We start from the raw sequence: 19543 nt of genomic DNA, 5'->3' as shown, positions 1-19543 counted from the left end.
TGAATGGAGCCCGCGCTCTGCTCTGGCCCTGCAGGACCGCTACTGCCCAGATGGAATTTTCTTTGACACTCACCGGTCGAGGCTGGTTCTCACGGGTTCTAGACATCAATGATGTCTCCGTGGCCCTGTCTGCCAGCTGCTCCGCGCTCAAGGCCAGCGCGAAAAACCCACCCGCTCGGCTTAGCCCAGACCCCTGACTTCGACCAGCACCTGCCCGCGTTTGCGGGGAGAGCGGCTGGGCGTCGCGAGCTCTGGTGCAGACCCGCAGCCGTCCTTCCCGCTTTCCAGGCCCTCTGACCCCGCTCAGGCACTTGGCTCCCTTGGCTTTGGTCTTTCCTCTTGGCTCTAGGGCTCTCGGCCTTCCCCATGGCCACCGCGACTGTCCCTGCGTGTGAGTGGCCCTGAGGTTTTGCCAGCATCCCTGTGACTTCCACCAAATAGTGTATGTGTGTTTTCCCGTCCCAACCTTGTGAGATATTCTCCCCTGCTTCTCCGGAGTCTGTGTTCTGAATTTAGCCAACAGGAAGAGGTGCTTGCGGGAATCTGCTGCCGTGGACAGGGAACATCTTCGGGCCCCTCTTCCGGTGTTGGGGACAGAAGGCTCTGCCCCCAACTTCCTGCTTTTTTATTGTTGTTGTTGTTGTTGTTGTTGCCGTTTTGGTGCCTGTTTTTCTCAAGTCCGTTTAACCTTTGGCATAGCAAGAAAATGTCCCAGGACTTTTGGGGAAGAGCAAATAAGGCAGTTGACTTGGACTCATGCTTTACTTCCCATTTCTTAACCTGTGGTCCATCAGGAGAGCCCCACCCTCATCCTCGTGTCCTCAGGGCCTCCGTCTGTATGCCCCAATCTTGCCCCACAGCGACCTCAGACCGCACCACCCCGCAGGACGGGCACAGAGGGTGCGGGCCGCTGCACAGACTCAGATCAGCGGGCCGACTTAGGAAAGAGGATCAGCCACTTGTAGCCCTGGGCGCAGAGCTCCCGGGAGTGTGGGTGGGTTGGCAGCCAAGGGCTGTAAAAGAGGTGGGGGCACCTAGCCCTCAGCCTGGGCCACCTCCATTGGCCCAGCAGCGGCTCCAAGGCATGGCCCTGGACCTCGTTCCCAGCTCCCCTGGCAGGGCTGATGCACATTCTGGGGGTGAAGGGAGGTGTTGATATCCTTGAAGAGCCCCTCTCCCAGAAGGTTCTGCCTGGAAATTTGGTTTGGGAACATTTTCCTCCCAATGTGGGTCACACTTGGGGGAACTGGCAAGCTTCCATATGGTGGTCCAAGTCAAGGAAAATGGTGAAAGTGATTTCTCTCTGCAGACCTGGTGTTGCCAAGACAATGGGGTGTTGTTGGTGGCAGGGACAGATGCCTCCTGATTTCCAGTGACAACATAGCTTGGGTCATTGCCTGGGTGTCATTACTAAGGGAGGATTGCAACATTCATCGCCAGACCGGTTCCTGGGTGTGCAGCAAGAACGCCACCCCAAACAGCCGCAAGCTCTGGGCGAGAAGTCAGGCCCCATTTCCTCTGTGGAAATGGCTTGCGTGTATGGAGGTCGAACCTCAGACACTGACTCAGAGAAAGCATTAGCAGGGCCTGACTTCAGAATAACCATGATAAATCTGACACTCACCGGCCGAGGCTGGTTCTCACGGGTTCTAGACATCAATGATGTCTCCGTGGCCCTGTCTGCCAGCTGCTCCGCGCTCAAGGCCAGCGCGAAAAACCCACCCGCTCGGCTTAGCCCAGACCCCTGACTTCGACCAGCACCTGCCCGCGTTTGCGGGGAGAGCGGCTGGGCGTCGCGAGCTCTGGTGCAGACCCGCAGCCGTCCTTCCCGCTTTCCAGGGAAAGCCAGCACCCCTGGCTCGATGCAAAGAGGGGGGCATTTCACAGGCGAGTCAGAATCTACAAAAATCATGAAATGGACATTTTAGATGCACAAATAAATATCTTAAATGGGAGTATTTCAGATGGCTGTAACAGCAGACAGGATACAGCAGAACCCAAGAAAATAACTTTGAGGACAGATCAGTAGAAAATATCCAAAGTGAATCACAGAGAGAAAAAAAATTATGAACACAGAATAATGCACAGGACACGTAGGGAGGATGTGACCAAGAGCGGCACAGGTGTCGCTGACATCCCGGAAAAAGAGGGGAGAGAGTGGGAGAGGGGAGAGGGGAGAGAAGGAGTATTTGAAGGAATAATCACTAAATATTTTCCAAATCTTATGAAAGGTAGTAACGTATGGGTTTAAGAAACTAAATCCAGCTAGGATGAATAATTTTTTAAAAAATCCAACTTAGGCATATCATAGTAAAATTATCTAATAAATCAATTTATAAACCATTATCAGTCATAGATGATTTTGGGAAATTCACTAATATGTGGAAATTAAACCACATGCTCCTGAATAAACAATACTTCAAAGAAGGGAAGGGAAATTAGAATACGCTTTGCTCTGAGTGAAAATGAAAATGAAATGAGTGAAAATGAAAACTACAACATACCAAAATCTGCAGGGGCAGAGGAAACGGTGCCCAGAAGGGAGTTCAGAACTGTATGTGCCCAGAGTAAAAGAGGAGATCTCCAGATCAACAACCTGATCTTCCGTCTTGAGAACCTAGACAAAGCAGGGCGAACTAAACCCAAAGTCCGCAGAAAGAGGATCTTTCAGCAGGAAGATGGGAGATTATTATTGGAAGAAATAAATAATTGGTTTTAGCAAAGTTGTAACATACAAAGCCTCCATATGGAAAAATCAATTTTTTTCCTATATCGTAGCCAAAAAGAAGTGGACAGTGTAGTTCGAGCGTACCGTTTACAATAACATGAAAATACGAAAAAGAAGAAAGCTAACAGTAAAGATGTATTTGGTGGACAAGAACTGTGCACTGGAAACTTTATAGCACCGCGGAGAGAAACCCAGGGTGACAGGTGGATGGAGAGGTCGTCCACAGACGTGGGCGAGGACACTCAGTGTCGTAAGATGTCCATTCTCTTCAAAGGGATCCGTAGATCGGGGCAACCCCCGTCAAAACTCTAATGCATTTGCTTTCTTCTCTTCTCCTTTCTGATGATAACTGACAAGCTGAGTCCAAAATTTATGTGGAAATACAAAGGGTCTTGATCACTGTCGTATTTCGGGACTTACTTGAAAATTGCGGTAATGGAGGTGGTGTGGTATTGGTGTAAGGACAGACAGACAGACCAGTGGAACAGAACAGACATCCAGGAATGCACCTTCCTCCACATGTGGCTACTTGATTATATCAAAGCGCTAGTCCAGTTTGATGGAGAGAGGATGGTGTTTTCAGCAAATTGGCACTGGGACCATTGAGCAAGCATATGGAAATGTGCCCCTGGACCTCTGCCTTTCACAGAGAAATCAGTTTAAGATGGATCACAAACTTAGATGTGGAAACCCAAACAATGGTGCTTCTAGAAGAAAACGTAAGAAACTATTTTCATATTCTTGCGGTAGGCAGAGATTTCTTAGAGAAGACAAGCATGCAAAGACAGCCCCAACCCATAACCGTAAAGAGAAATAGTGATAAATTGGATTTTTTAAAAAATATTTTATTTATTTATTTGAGAGAGAGACAGTGAGAGAGAGCATGAGCGAGGAGAAGGTCAGAGAGAGAAGCAGACTCCCCATGGAGCTGGGAGCCCGATGCGGGACTCGATCCCGGGACTCCAGGATCACGACCTGAGCCGAAGGCAGTCGTCCAACCAACTGAGCCACCCAGGCGTCCCTAAATTGGATTTTTTTTTTTTAAAAACGAGGAACTCCTATCATGAAAAAACATTGAGACACTGAATGGGAGCTCAGATTGGGGGAACACATTTGTGGGGTATCCATGTGAGGGAAGACAGACGCCTATCAGAACATACCAAGAAATCCTACAGATCGATCCTAAAAGCAAAACAATGCAATTTTAAAAGAAGGGGGAAATTGAATGGGCACATCATTAGTCCGGACAGAAAAGCAAATTAAAACCTTGGTGGTACAATCATCGCACACCTATCAGGGTGGTCATTTTAAAAAAGAATCCTGAAAATTCCACGTAGGGGGCAACGGTATGAAGCAGCAGGGGTGTTTCCTTGCTGGTGGGAGTATGAGCTGGTAGAAATGTGGACAGCTGATTCGTAGTAGTTACTAAAGTCAAGCATTCTTATCCCGTAACCCGGAGATTTCACTGCTGGGGATGTCCTCAAGGGAAATGGATGTCTGGGTCCACCAGGAGACCCGAACAAGAAGACGGTCAGTCGCTTTACTGAGGATGGGTGAAAACCAGGCACGACTCATGTGTCCATCCATAGTAGCAGAAAGGAAAGTCAATGATAGACGGAGGAACTCTGGGTGCCACAACAGCACGGATGAGTTTCAGAAACATACTGTTGAGCAGAAGAATCCAGACTCGAAGCAGGACATACTGTACGCCCATCCTATGAAGGTCAGGAATAAACAAAACTAATCTATGGCGATTGAAGCCAGGGAAGTGCTTATCTTTAGAGATGGGGGTGGATTGGGATGGGGCACCAGGAACCTTTCCCATGGTGGGAATGTTCTAGAGGGAAATGCTCTAAGTCATGATCTGGGTGGGGAGTATACAAGGGTATAGAGATGTAAAATTCACCAAGCCTTATGCTACAGCTTTTGTGCTTTGCTTTAAAGAAGAAAAAAAAGAGTCCTTCTCACAGGGAAAAACTTTTGCAGTCTCTGGAGCCAGACTTGACCGTTTTGGATCTGAGATTGGATATGGTCTTGCTGTGTGACCTCAGGCAGGTTATGTTACCTCTCTGTGCCTTACTTCCCCATTGTGGATAAGAACAGTGTCCGCCTCTTGGGACTGAGATGAGGATTAAAGGGATTAGTGGCTGTAATCTTCAGAGCACTATTTGGAGCCCACCACGGCCTCCGAGGCTATCAGTTTCTGTCGTCGGGTGATGGCTGATCTCCCCTAATGCCGTGAGGTCTCAGACCCTCCCCCAGCTCACTTTGCCCCCCACTTTGCAGCAACAATCGCTGGCCAGGGCTGTTAGGAGACGGTGTTATTGAAGTTATTCTAACCCTTCTGCGAGGAAATACTTCGTTTATTCTTAACTATTACCCTAGAGGCCCTGATGCTTTTTCCTCTTCGCCATGTTGTTTTTACCTGCGTTACAAAACAGTAAATAAATTCCACAGTGTTCACAAATGTGAAATCTATCATCTGACCAGGAGTGGGAAATGAGTAGATTTCACACTTGGCCTCTCTGTGGACCGACAGGTAGTAGGTGCTCTTTTACGCCCGTGACCTTGGAGGGAGCCAACTGACCTCCAGTAACCTCATGAGCTTCCTGTTTGCTGCAGCAACAGTGGCACCGGCCCTATTATTTCACATATGATTGCATTATGCCTATTTTAAAACCATCTGTCTTGTAGGTGCTGAGAGCAGAAACTGAAATCATTGCTTGTGGTTTGGGGGTTTTCACATGTCTGCAGTGATGAAAACTGAAATTCTGTCCTACAGGGCAGGGGTTTCTTCCCCTTATTAATTGCAGAATAAATACATCTCCCTGCAGAAAGGTCTGTTTTGTAGCGGAAGGGCTCCTCGGGAAGTGTTTACATCTCAGCTGGTGGGTAAGTCACTGACAAAGTGCTTTTCAGTAAAAAAAAATTTTTTTTCAGTATAAATGTATAGAGTAAATGTCATTAGTCGTAGGTCAAAGAAAATATGTCGTGTGTGTTAGTATAAGCACAAACAATAATTTATATTTGAGCTGTGATGTAAAGTGTCTCTGATTTAAATCGCTGAGTCAGCAAATATTGGGGAGCCAAATAGGAGGCAAGGGTCTGCTGGGTGTTGGGGCTCAGTGAGAAGGAGCCAAACACCCCACAGACCAGTGAGGGAAACACGATGCATCTGTAAATTGGGATGGGTTGCCTCTCAATGAAAAGCAAGAAGCCTTCATTTTTTCTCCAGTTTTATTGAAAAAGAATTGACATATAATGTTGTACTTGTCCCAAGGTGTACAATAGAATGATTTGATAATGTTTATATCACAAAACAACCACATTCAATAAGCTTAGTTAACACCCATCACCACACGTAATTATAATTTTTTTTCTTGTGATGAGAACATTTAAGATTTCTTCTCTTAGCAGTTTTCAGATACACGATACAATAAGGCTCTCTGTGCTGCCTGTTCTGTTCTCCAGGACGCAATTGTCTTAGAACTGGAACTTTCAAACTTCGGACCACCGTATCGACGCCTTCACAGCGGACATTGGAATGTCGTCACTCTGAGCTGGGAGGACCTTTGTACCTTAATCCGTCCACTTTTCCTTGTAGAACGTCCCACGTGGAACGGTTCATCACAGGAGGGAACGAAGACTCAGCCATTTGGGAAGATGGTGAGCGGCGGCAACACTGGTGGTGGGTCAGGGAAGGTCGTGGTCTCAGAGCTCAGAGGATAAGGTCAGATGCCCACGACCCTTCTGCTCTTTCCCCTTCTTGGCTCCAGGCCCCATAACTACCCCATCTTCCTCAACCATCACCGTGGTACTCTTAGTATTCCCATTTTACTGATGAAGATGGAGGCTTTGAGAGGTGAGGACCAGCCCGGCACCACAGATGGCTAGTGATGGGCTGGCATCCCTTCCATCGCCGTCCCTGCCGGTGCCTGGGCACTGGAGCACGCACACACAGGAGTTCTAGTAAGGAGGAAGAGAATTGTTCCGTCCATCTTCACCTTCTCAGATTGACAGTTGACAAAGAACGGTCACAAGTGCTTCCTTGTCCAGCAGCCCACTGTGTGGTCCCGAGCGACCTGGTACCTTCTGGTTTCATGCCCTCTCCCTATTCATCCCCGAAACTCTGCCACCTACATCCTCATTCCCCATAGTCCATGTGACGTCTGCTCAGTGCCACAGGTGGGTATGAGGCCACCTCGTCTGGAGTAGCCTCACTCAGGACAGTCCTGTGACTTAAAAGAAAATTGACCTTTGAATTTTGAGATAGTTGTAGGTTCCCACGGAGTTGTAAGGAAGAACCCAGAGGGATCCTATGTGCTCCTGGCCCAGCTCCCCTCTTGGTCACGTCTTGCAAAACGAGTACAACATCACATCCCTGATGTTGATACTGATAAAGCCCAGACACAGAATGCCACCTACACAAGGCTCCCTCATACCACACTCCCATACTCCCACTTTCTTTCTTTCCACTCCATCTCCTCCTTAACCCCGACAATCACAAGTCTGTTCCCATTTGTGTAGTCATGTCATTTCAAGAACTTCACATGAAAAGAGTTGTACAGCGTCTAACCTCTTCAGTTCGGCTTTTTCCAGGAGAATTCTCTGGAGATCGACCCAGGTTGTTGGATGTTGAGTAGTTTGTTACTTTGTACTGTTGAGTAGTGTGCCATAGTGTAGAACACAGTTCACTATTTCCTTATTGATGGACATCTGTGCTGTTTGAAGGGTTTGGCTAATCACAGACAAAGCTGCCGTTAATGTTTGTGTACTAATTTTTGCCTGAATGTGATTTTTCATTTCCCTGGAACAAATGTCCAGGAGTGCACTTGCTAGAAGTTGAGGAAATCGCCCTCTATTTCTATTTTTCTAAGTTAAAACAAAAACCAACCATGAATAGGTGTTCAGTTTTGTCAAGGGTTTTGTCCTTATCAATTGGCATGATTTTGTGATTTTTCTTCTTTATGTCACCATGTCCGTTAACATGGTGAATACATGGATGTGCAAATGTTGAATTAGACTTGCATGCTTGGGATAAACCCCATTTGGATGTAGTGTATAATTTTAAATGTATATTGCTGAATTCTGTTCGCTACTATTTTGTTAGTGACTTTTGCATTTATATTTATGAGAGATTTTGATATGTAGGGTTTTTAAAAAAATATTATCTTTATCTGATACCAAGGCTATGCTCATTAAATAAGATGAATTGTGAAGTATTCCCTCTTTTTTTTTTTTTTATTTCTGGAGAAGATTGTAGAGAGTTGTTGTGAATTCTTTAAACACTTGGTAGAATTCTCCAGGGAAGCTGCCTGGGTCTGAAGAGTGTTCTTTCTTCCTTCCTTTCTTCTTCCCTTCCTCCCTCCCTCCCTCCCTCCCTCTCCTTTTCCTTCCTTCCTTCCTTCTCTTTTTCAGTTTTATAATGATTAATTCAGTTTCTTTTGTAGTTATAGGGCTATTCAAATAATCTGTTTTATATTCAGTGAGTTGTTGTAATTTATACTTTTGAAGAATTCGTTCATTTCATCTAGATTGTCCAATTTAAATGTGCAGAGTTGTTTGTAATGTTGACTCATTGTCCTTTGGACGTCTGTGGGATCTGTAATACTATCTCCTGCTCCATCTCTAATATTGGTAATTTGAGTCTTGCATGTTTTTCCTTTGTCAGACATGTTGGAGGATTTTTCAATTTTAATCATCATTTCTAAATGATCAGTCAAGCTTTGTGTTCCATTGACTTTCTTTATTCTCCTACTTTTAATTTCATTGATTTCTTGTCTTTATTATTTTCTTTATTTTGGTTTATTTTGTTCTTCTTTTTCTATATTCTTGAGGTGATTAGATTAGATTATGAATGAGACTTTTCCTAATTTTTTTAAGATTTTATTTATTTATTTGACAGACAGATCACAAGTAGGCAGAGAGGTAGGCAGAGGGGGGTGGGAAGCAGGCTCCCCGCTGAGCAGAGAGCCTGATGCGGGGCTTGATCCCAGGACCCTGAGGCCATGACCTGAGCTGAAGGCAGAGGCTTAACCCACTGAGCCACCCAGGCACCCCAGACTTTTCCTAATTTTTAATTTATATGATTTTAGCATTGTAAATCATTGTCAATCACTGTATGATTTTAGCCTTTAGCTCTCACACGTGTACTTTCATTTTAATTCAGTTAATTATATTTTGATTCCCATTAAGATCCAAGGGTCCAGGGATTATTTGGAAGCATGTTGCTTAGATTCCAAGTGTTTGTGGAGATTTTCCTATTATCTTTCTTTTATTGATTTCTAGTTTGACTACATTTGGGTCAAAGAACACACTCTGTGTAATTTCAGTTCTTTAAATTTAATTTAAATTTGTGGAGGTTTGTTCAATGGCCCCATATGATCTATGGTAGTACCTGTTCCATGAACATTTGAGAAGAATGTGTACTTTTCTGTCATTGACTGGAGTGGAGTGTTCTATAAATACTAATTGAGTCCTGTTGGTCAGTGGTGCTGTTGGGTTCTATATTCTTGCTAAATTTTCTGTCTAGTTCTAGCAGTTGTTGAGAGAAGCAATGAAGTATCCAACTGTAATTATGAATTTATCTATTTCTCTTTTGGTTCTATCGAGTTCTGCTTCCCATAGTTTGTAGTTCTGTTGTTTAGTTTGTTTATATTTAATGTGAGTATTGACCTATTGGGTTTAAACATGTATTTTATTTTTTTATTTTCTGTGTTCTCAGTTTTTCCTTTACCTGTTTTCCTTTTCCTGCCTGGAAAGGAGTCACTTGAACATTTTTAAGAATTGCTTTTTTGACTTCTCTATAATATTTTTGACAGTATCTCTTTGTATTGCCTTTTTTAGTGGTTTCTCTGGGTATTACATTACATATACATAACATCAGTTTTTGTGTCATGTGTTATAAGTTGAAGTGACATGTACAAATATTGCCTCCCTTTACATCTCTTTACTCTCCTCTGTTTATAATATAATTGTCTTAAACATTTACTTCACGCACATTTAGAAGCACATCAGACAATATTACAATTTTTGCTTTAACCATCAAACACAATTTGAAAAACTCAATAGCAGAAGGAAAAGTTTATTTTGTTTACTCATATTTTTTCTTACAGTGTTTTCTTTTTTGATACAAAAACATTTCCCCCTTTCCCATTTTCTTTATGTTTGAGAGAACATCCTTCAGCCATTCTTTCAGGATAGGTCTCCTGGTAACAAATTTTCTTAAATGTGTCTTGATTTCCCTCTCATTCTTGGATATTTTTCCTGGATATAAGAATCCTGGTTGTTAGTTCTTTCCTTTCAGCAAGTGAAAAGTGTTGTACCAATTCTTTCTGACCACTACTGTTTTCAATGAGAAATCTGCTGTAATTTGAATTGCTTTTTCTTTTCTGGTAAGATGTCATGCCTCTTTCACTGCTTTCGGGATCTCTCCTTTGCCTTTAGTACCAGAAGTTTGACTATGATGTGTGTTATTGTAGATTTTTTTGGATTTACCCTATGTGGAGTTACTCAGCTTCTTGAATCCTTTGAATTTGGAGGTTTCTGTCTTTTGCCAAATTTGGAAGTTTTAGCTATTATTTCTTTGAGCATTTTCCTTTCTCTTAAAGATTTTATTTTATTTTATTTAATGAGAGAGAGCATGCATGAGTGGGGGGAGGAGGAGAGGAGGAAGGAGAGAGAGAATCTCCAGCAGACGCTATGCTGAGTGTGGAACCTGTCCCAGGGCTCAGTCTCATGACCCCAAGATCATGGCCAAAGCCAAGATTCATATGCTTAATGGACTGAGGCACCCAGGCACCTCTCTTTGAGAACTTTTAACCTCTAATCACCCTTCTGAAACTATCGATTTGCCATTAGATCTTCTGTTATAGTCCCATATGTCCCTCAGCTTCTGCTCATGTTTCGTACAGCCTCTGTTCTCATTGTTGTCCAGACTGGGTGATTCTGTTGTTCTTTGGTCCGGTCCACTGGTTCTTTCCCCTCTGCTCTCCATTCTGCTGTTGAGCCCATCTGCTGAGTTTTCCAATTTAGGTATCACTTTTTGGGGGGGGGTATCTTTTATTCCTTTGTTGAGAGTTTCCATCTTTTCATTCATTTCAAGTGTGTTTGTAATTGTTCACTGAAGCATTTTGATAGTGGCTGCTTTTCAACCTTTGTTAGGTGATTATAACATTTTTGTCATCTTGGTGTTAGCACCTACTGATTGGTTTTTTAAATTGTGGATTTCTTGGTTCTTGGGCAATGAAAGACTTTTGATGGAAGCCTAAATATTTTTGGTATTTGTTATGAGACTTTGGATCTCATTTAAGCTTTCTGTTTAGCTGACTTCCTCTGACATCACTCAGGTAGGAGAAGTGGGAGGGCACCGCCTCCTTACTGCCAGGTGAAGGTAGAAGTCCAGGTTCCCTGTTTGCTGACATCCAAGGGAGGAGCTCCTCATTTCTGCTGGAAGGGTTGGCCACCACCCACACTTCCCTGGCCAGGAGAAGTAGGAGACCTTATTATTGCTCCCTACTTGATCCCCACTGACACCATGATTTGGGGAGAGTGTAATGTCTTTGTTAACACAGTGTGGTGGTGAAAGTCCTAAATCTGCTGAGTCTCTTCTGCCACCACTCCAGTGAGGGAAGGAGGGGCTCTTCATGACCACCTGGTGGGCATGGTTCCAGCCTCTGTACATGGCCTTCTTTGACACCATTTTGGTGATGGTGGCAGTTTTGGGTGCTTACAGCCTGAGGAGGTGGAAACCTAGGCCTCCCCACTCACCTTTATTAGTGTAGGTGGGGTGTGGTGTTTGACTGAACGCCAATTGTCTAAAAAATTTCTATATTTCTAGGGTGCCCCTTTTCTGTTCTTTTAGCCAGAGAGAGTAGCCTTTTGTTGGGGCTTGCTTTGTTTGTGTCCCTGAGCATTTTCAGGTTGTTGGTTTCTTCAAATGAAAGTCTGGGTTATATGAGGCACAAAGAAAACCCAAGGACCTCACCACAGTGTGGTTCCTTGGGTCCCAAGGTCCCCAGGTCATCTGGCTTATGCTCCCCACTTTTCAGGGTCTCCTCATGTGCTTTGTACAATGTCCAGTGTTTTTAGTGGTGCTCAGGTGGGGGGAAGAGAGAAAAGCATATTTCTCCATCTCCCCACTAGCCTGCTTGTGATTTTTAACAGATTAAGTGTGGGCTTCTTGAGATCTCTGTCCCTATTTGAGAGAGCCGTGATGTTCAAATGCAAGGGGTGCTTAGCAGGAGTCAGGAGATCTGGGGCTTTTCAAACCATAAGGAATCTCAATCTCATTACTTCCAAGTGCAAAGATCATTTCCTGAGATCATTTCTGAGGCTAAGTTCCTTACTGTAGCTCATTTCCCCTCCCTTCCCTTCAAAGGTAGCCAAGTATTTTTTTTTTAATTAAATTGTTTTTCTTCTGCCTTGGGGACTTTTGAGTTGCAAGACCCTGCCTAGAATTTTCCAAACATACAGAAGATAATCTCCCCAACCAAATTTTTGCTTTCAAAAACCCACATACAGAAGATAATCTCCCCCAACCAAATTTTTGTTTTCAAAAACCCAAGCTTAAGTAGGTGATTGCCCAGGTCTTCCTGGGAGGTAGGAGAAGGGGAGTTGGAGACCTGGAGAAGAAAGGCAGGAGACTCAGGTGAACGTCCCAGGCCTGGGAAAGGGGAAGGGTAGGGTCTTCAGACTACAGGAGAGCTCAGGCATCTCAGGGAGGCAAGAGGGCTTCAGGGCACTGGACACACAGGGCTTGAGCTGTGGTCTTTGGAGCCAGGAGGAATAGATCTGTGCCTGAGCTGGCATGGTGTGGAGACACTGCCTTCCAGGGACCAGGGACCCATTATTTGACTGCTAAGGAAAGTAAAACGTGACCTGTCCTAGACCTGGGGTTGGGGTGTTGGATTCACATGTGATCCAGTGATGGCATCTGCCCCCCCTTTGCCTGCAGGGGTATCCTGAGTGTCCCATGGGATCATGCATGGTTCAGTACTTTTCGAAACATCAGAGGTTATTCAACATTGCTCTTGATATTTATCAAGCGCCTACTCTGGCTAGAAGACATGCTAAGAATGATGTTGGAGGCAAAGATACATTCCAAAGACACTGGGATTTATGATTTCCTGAGAGAGATAAGGCAAGTGCCCAGATGAACAGGGACCAAGGCAACCAAGCACTATGGGGTTGACCTATAACCTATTTGTGAGGATTTCCCCATACACTGGCGTAGGGGCCCCGACTTTTAACAGCCTGTTTGTCCTAATCAGGATTCTTAGGCTGCAAGGGACAGAAACCTGATTCATGCTCATTCAAGGTCAGAGGGAGAGTACTGGTTCTCATAATGAGGGTGACCAACATTTGCGTACAAGATGCACACGGTGAGCCAGACGTGATTATCACAAAATCGACTCACTCAATTCTCCCAATGATCCTGAAATGGGCACAGCTGTCAGTCACTCTGTGGCTGCAGTCATGGAGGTACCGGGAGGCACAAGCTTCTTTCAGGGGCCGAGCACTTCCCACCACACTGCACAGCCTCTGTATCTCCATGGTCTCCCTTCCCAGCGGGCCGGTCTCCGCAGGCAGGGAAGGTGGCCACCGTATGGGGCTGTCAACCCCCAAAGGAAAGGAAAGCCTCTCCTTCTCAAGGCCCTGGCAAGTCCCAGGGAGAACTCTGATGCGCCCTCTCCCCCCAGGCTGGTAAATCCTCTCCAGGACAAACGCAGTGGCCTTGGGGATGGATTGTTCTGACTGGTTCCGGGTGGGGCTTGCGTATTAAGATTGATCACAGGCAGTTAGGGCAGAGCAGCTCTGCAGAGGAAAAGTGAGGTGCACCCCCCAGACTACCAGTTTTTTTCCCAACCGGGCCCTTGAATGGGAATGGTAGGAGGCTTGTATTTCTGTGTGGGAGGCGGTGTTCCAGTAATTTTCCGGTGTCTGTCCCTTGGACGTCTGTCCTGGTCTTCAGTTTGGGAAGTCATTTCATTGCCATACTTCCCCTTTCTTCATTTGTGGAAATTGTGTTTCCTAGAACTTTCTTGCCACTCTCTGCTCTGTGCTAATGGAAGAAAACAGGAATCATTTCAACACTAACTTTTTCCTAACTTAGCTCATGAGTATCGTCTTGCATTTTTCTTTCCCTGAAGACATCCCTCATAACCTCATCTTTCCATCTTTGGCACTCCCCCTCTCCCTACCTCCACCCTGCATGCACCTGCCGCCCCTCGTCTGCCCCCACCTCCCGAAAGGTGAGGAGGGAGGTGTCCTCTTTGGATCTGGGACGCTGGAGACAGAACATGACAGGGGGCAGGAGGGCCAGCCCAGCAGGAATCCAGCAAACCATGGAGGTGAAAACAATGTTTCTTTAAAATGAACCAGCCTACAGAGTGTTTCCATTTGGTACTCAGACCCAGCCTTAGGCTGCCACCCTCCCTGATACACTGTGTCCGCTGCCTTTTCCCATCTCTACCCACAAGGGCTGGGACAGTTGTCCTCTGCACTCGCCCCTACCTCTGAATAGTCTTTCTTCCTTGCCTCCTCACCCCTCCTGCCCTCGCTCTCTTTCTCCTTCTCTCTCACTCACCCAAATTCTTCTTTTCTCTCCCTCATTCTTTCACTCTCTTCCTTTTTTTTTTTTTTTTTTTAAAGTGGAGGCATTGACTTTTATGGCAACGGAGGTAGAAAAGGCCCAGTGGCCCTAATTCTCTGTTAACACGGCAGGAAAAGGATCAGAGAAACCCCCAAATCAGGGTCACGAGCTGAGGGAGATCTCTAGCCCAGTGCAGGTTTCCCACAGGGACGCATCCAGGAATGCACACCTGCTGAATACGGTCCTAGATGTGGGATACAGCAGGCGTGGGGTTCATCCCCACTGGCCCAGCTCCAGGAGTCCCTGCCATATGTCCCCACTCTGTCTGCCAAGAGAAGGGACAAGCCCCCTTCCCTGCTGCCTGGTGCAGCACCAACATTTTGCTTTTATTTGTCTGAAAACATTTACCTTCAGAGCCACAGTTTGGTGGTGGAAAGCGAGCAAGCGAACGCCTCCTACACCATCACCTCCAGAATCGAGTTTCCCGGAGGCTTTGGGGAAAGCAATCTCACGGTCACTGTGCAGCCCTTGTGGTGGAAGGGGGGCTGGGGATGGGCCAGGGGGACCAGCCTTCTTGAGCTTCTTGCCTTCCTCCATGAAATGGAGATATGTCAAGTGAGGGAGATGTTCCCCTGACGGAATATGGGCGGAGCGGGCACTTTTCTACAGTGGGGTCTCGAGCGTCCTGGGAACAGCCTGACGGATTGGCTCCGAAAGGGGCAGGGCCACCCAAGACCAGGAGGTCTGCTGTCCCCATTTGGACCCTCCCCTAAACGACATAGCAAGGCCTCCTCCAGCTTCAGGGCAAGAATTACCCCTAAAGCGTGAAGCTCACAGAATGAGTTAGAAACATACCCAGTCCACGGGCGCCTGGCGGGCTCAGTGGATTAAGCGCCTGCCTTCAGCTCAGGTCATGATCTCAGGGTCCTGGGATCGAGCCCCACGTTGGGGAATCCCTGGTCAGTGGGGAGTCTGCTTCTCCCTCTCCCTCTACCCCCCCCCGCTTGTGCTTGCTTGCTCACTGTCTTTCAAATAAATAAACAAATCTTTAATAATTAAGAGGAAAAAAAAAAGAGAAACATACCTGATCAAGATGAGAACCGCAGCTTTCCCGTCTCTTCCCGTTACTGCCTGACGATACTCTAGGGCATGGTTTTTCTCCGTTTTGCACCCAGCCGCCCCCAGCCCGTGTTCCAATGTGGAGATCAGCTTTGGGCAGAGGAGGAAATCTTTTTTTTTTTTTTTAAAGATTTATTTATTTATTAGTTAGAGAGAGAGAGAGAGGGTACACGTGTGAGTGGGGGGAGAGGCAGAGGCAGAGGGAGAGAGAGAATCTCCAGCAGACTCTGAGCCCAACATGGGGCTTGATCCCAGGACCACAAGATCATGACCTGAGCTGAAACCAAGAGTCCAACACTCAACAGCCTGAGCCACCTGGGCGCCCCCCGAGCAGACGATCTCTGAGTGTCCTCTGAACGTGGGGCGAAAGTCATAGGTCGTAGTAAATGAAGTTCAGGATGGTGTCGTTCTGTAATTGAGCAGAAGAAAGTCAGTTGATGGGGTCCACTTAGGTGAATGCAGGGTCAGCCCCCTGTCATCAAAGAAGGCTCAAGGTCAAAACTGTTCAGAGCCAAATTACCAAAATACAAAAAAGATTCTCTTAATAAAGAATATATTTATTATATTTCTTCCTAGCCAGCTGGGAGCAGGGAGGCTGGGAAGCCACAGGGTGTCCCTGAAGGTTTCTCTGGAGGGATCTCAAGTTTGGGACCTGCAGGGGTGGGGCATTCCAAGACGGCAAGCCCAGCCTCACCCCCTTGCAGCCCGCGCTTCATGTCAGTCCCCAGGCCCACAGCGATCCCATCTGGATGTCTGACCTCCCCATCCCTCCCTTTAACCCCCTTCAATGGACACCAAGAGCAGAACCCTTGCAACAGAGACCGGGTGCCTGGGGTGCCCCCATTGCCCTGCCATTTCCCAGCCTCAGTGGCTGGAAGTCTGGCAGAGATAAATTGGACAGTCCTTCAAATGGAATTTAGGGGATAAAGGGCAAACCAGGCAACAGGAATGACATAATTATAAGGAAAGTGAAATCAGTCCCCGGTGGTGGAGTCCACTGATCTGCTTGTCCTGGGATATCGGGTGGCCAGTTCTGCGGCTGGGAAGCTTGTCTTTACCGGCAGTCTGAGTAGAGCCTGGGGTCACTGTCTCCTCAGCCAGGGGAGGGAGTGCCTTGAATAGGTGGTCAGTGGGGCCCCCCAAGTTCACAAGGGACACTGAGTCAATGGGACCCATAAAGGTAAACAGGAAGAAGGCGCATGGTCTAAGAAGCAATATTGGGGAAAGGGGGGTTTTCTGGGGTGTTTGGTCCAGAGGAGTGAAGGTCTAGAGAGAAATAGGGCATCTAAGTTGAATAACTTGAGGCCTGCCATGGGGAGGAGGGCCTGCCTGTCTCTGTGACTTGATGTCTTAGCAGAAATCTCCGTCGGTGTTGGGATCTGTACTGCACAGTCCTTTGATGAGCTCCTCTTGTGTTTGCCTGCTCTGCACATACGCTTCTGCTCAGAGTGCCCCTAGACGACCTTGTGAGGCACCCATGTCCCAATCTTTCTGCATGGTTCCAGTGGGGCTGCTCTCCCCTTTGGCCTAATTGGCCCAGCTAATCCGTGTTTGGCAAGGCCACACCAGTGGGAGACAGTGACTGGCTACTGGCTAATAGGGGGCAAGCCTGCAGTGGCTGGGAGGGGGGCTTGCCAGAGACAGCCTTGCTGAGGGGGAAGCCAGCCCATGGAAAGTAGAGGCATGGAAAGAGCTGGAGACCAAGAGCTGAGGGCACTATGGGTCCTTGGTCCTGGCAGGCTTGAATCTAGCCTACCCTGAACCTCTCCGTTACCTGACAATGCATTGCCTTCAGCGTAAACCAGCTGGGATTGGGATTCTGTTACTTGCAACCAGGAGTGCAGATACAAATGTTGCAGGTCCAACTTCTTCTACCGCTTCCTTATTCCCCAAGTTGGCACAAGATGGATGATACCAGGGAGGCTTGCTTGTTAGGTGCCATGCATGGTGGAAAGTGCTAGACATGCACCATTTCCCACACGACTGGGAGTCTTACTGTCCAGCATACAGATGTACAAGTAAGGAGTCTTTCAGCGCCTATAATGGAAAACCCAGCAGCTTGTGCTGTGCCAACAAGGACTCCCTTCCCCACTGTCTTCCCTCTCTGGCTTCACACTGAGGCTCTACCCATTGTCCCCCTGGCCATCCCCAGAAGCCCAGCAGGCATTGCCTTCCACCTCTAGTTCCTGACCAACTGTTGCTGTAAATCACACCATACAGAACAGGGTGGGGTGTGGGGTCGGGAGGTTTCCAGAGGGAAATTCTGCGCTCATATGTGGGAGTGAGGAGAGTTGACAGTGGACAGAACACAGAGGCCAACGCCATAAGGCTACGATGTCACATCTCCTGCCTCGATCACATAACTGGGCAGCGTCCAGACAAATGCTCGTGGCAAAACTCTCCCCTGCTGTGTTCTGCGTCTTCCTCTTACTGCTTCTTGTCCTGTCTGCTCCTGGAGCAGGCGGTGGGCTGCAGGACAAGCCACCAGCCCTGGACCCCAGAAGGGAGGCACCTTCCTCTCTGCCTTTTGGCCTCATCTCTCCCCAGAGGGTTTGGGTATTTGAATCCTCTTTCCAGTACCTTTGTAGTTTTCTGGCTTCTCTGTACACTGAAGGCAACACACAGCCTGCTGGGCCGGGTGCACAGGGCAGCCCCTGAAAATACGGTGGTCATGTTTCCTTCCTCTCGGCCAAAGACAGAATAGAGGTAATGCGCTGATCTCCCAGTGCAACTAGTCAGACAAAAGCAGGGCCCTCCTCCCCCTGAACTCGACATCGTACCTCCTTTCCCTCCTTTGGGTTGAGAGAAGTTGGCTATGCTTGTCAGACCTCTGGGTGTGACGTCCACCTGCCAGGTGTGCTGGAGGTGAGGGAAGATGTGTTCCTGCCTGCCGTCCCAACATGCAAACCACTGAACAAAGGCGCTGGCCTCTGATATTGGGAGTAAGAATGTCTTGTCACCATGGTTACCGGGAAATGCTCCCACTTACATATAATAAGGGCTTTAGAAGACGCCAGGCCATCTGATATTCCAGACTGGGGCCAAATGAGAGGGTGTCTGGAGGTCCATTCCTGATGCAGTTACCCGAACAGCCAGGTACTGAGCCCCGCCCTGGAAACAAGCCTTTATTTTATTGGGGGGGGCAGGACAGAGGCCTGGGCACCGTCACCCAGAGTCCCTTTGTTACCCAGCTTTAGTCCTGCCTCTGGCCACGACAGTGCTGCAGGAAGGAGTGTTGGCACTGTCTCAGTGCGTGTGGGGGGCGGGGGGTCACCCCAGATAGGGAGCTGTGGTGGGGGGCGTGGAGAAGCCGGTCGTTCTTTAGTCCTCACGTTCCCACCTGGAAGAAGGGCAGACGAGAAAAGAACAGAAAAGACCAGGCCTCCTCGCCTTCCAGTTTCCCTGACGCCCCCGCTGGCACCACGCACACAGCCGCGCGGGCTTGGGGGCGGCGGTCCTGGAGGGAGACCCCGCTGTCCTTCGGGCGCTCAGGGCGGCTGATCCACCCGCCTCGAGTTTCTGGGCGCGGGGGGGCTCCGGGGCTGGGGAGGATCCGCCGCACCTGCCGGGCAGGCAGCGGGCACTTGCGCGGGAGCAAAACAAGAGCACGCGCACCTGCCGGCTCCGCCCCGCCCCGCGCGCCGGCCAATCGCGGCTGCGTGGGCTGGGCGGGGGCGGGGCCGGCGCGGCGGGGCGGGGCCGAGGAGCCCCGGCGGCAGCCGGAGCCGGAGCCGGCGCGGGGCGCAGCGGCCCAGCCTGGAGCGAGCGCAGCCTCGTGCCCGCCGCCCGTGCCCGCCGCCGCCGCCCGTGCCCGCCGCCCCCGGGGCATGGCCTGTCTGATGGCCGCTTTCTCGGTCGGCACCGCCATGGTGAGTGAGCGCATCCTCCGCCCGCGGGGCTTGCTTCCGTTCTCCGGCAGAGCCAGGAACGCACAAAGACCCGCACCCTCACCCTGGCGGCCGCCCCTGGGTCCCCGGGGAGAAGCCCGGCTCCGACTGCCAGCCCTGACCACCTGGAGCCGCGGGGTGCTCCTTGCGCCGGCAGGGGCCGCGGGGCAGGCGGAGGGGCCAGGAGCGTGCGGGGGGCGGCCAGCAGCCCCACAA

The 19543-nt window shown here is 48.4% G+C and overlaps 1 protein-coding gene across 4 annotated transcripts in view; it reads left to right on the top strand.

Annotated features, from left to right (window-relative positions):
* The first annotated feature begins 5551 nt into the window (after positions 1–5551).
* ABCG1 (ATP binding cassette subfamily G member 1) overlaps positions 5552–19543 on the top strand; it is a 66833-nt gene continuing 52841 nt past the window's right edge. For 2 of the 4 annotated variants that reach the window (XM_044250882.1, XM_044250881.1), the window contains exon 1: positions 19268–19309. In XM_044250882.1, coding sequence (XP_044106817.1) covers positions 19268–19309 — 42 coding nt within the window. Of the gene's footprint in view, positions 5621–6199; positions 6395–19267; positions 19310–19543 lie in introns of those variants that run through there. The other 2 variants (XM_044250883.1, XM_044250884.1) reach the window with 2 other exon arrangements.

This window comes from Neovison vison, chromosome 6 (genome assembly GCF_020171115.1).
Source record: "Neovison vison isolate M4711 chromosome 6, ASM_NN_V1, whole genome shotgun sequence".
Taxonomy (NCBI): Eukaryota; Metazoa; Chordata; class Mammalia; order Carnivora; family Mustelidae; genus Neogale; species Neogale vison.
Note: the sequence above shows the minus strand (reverse complement) of the source record. Positions and strands in the feature narration are given on the sequence as shown.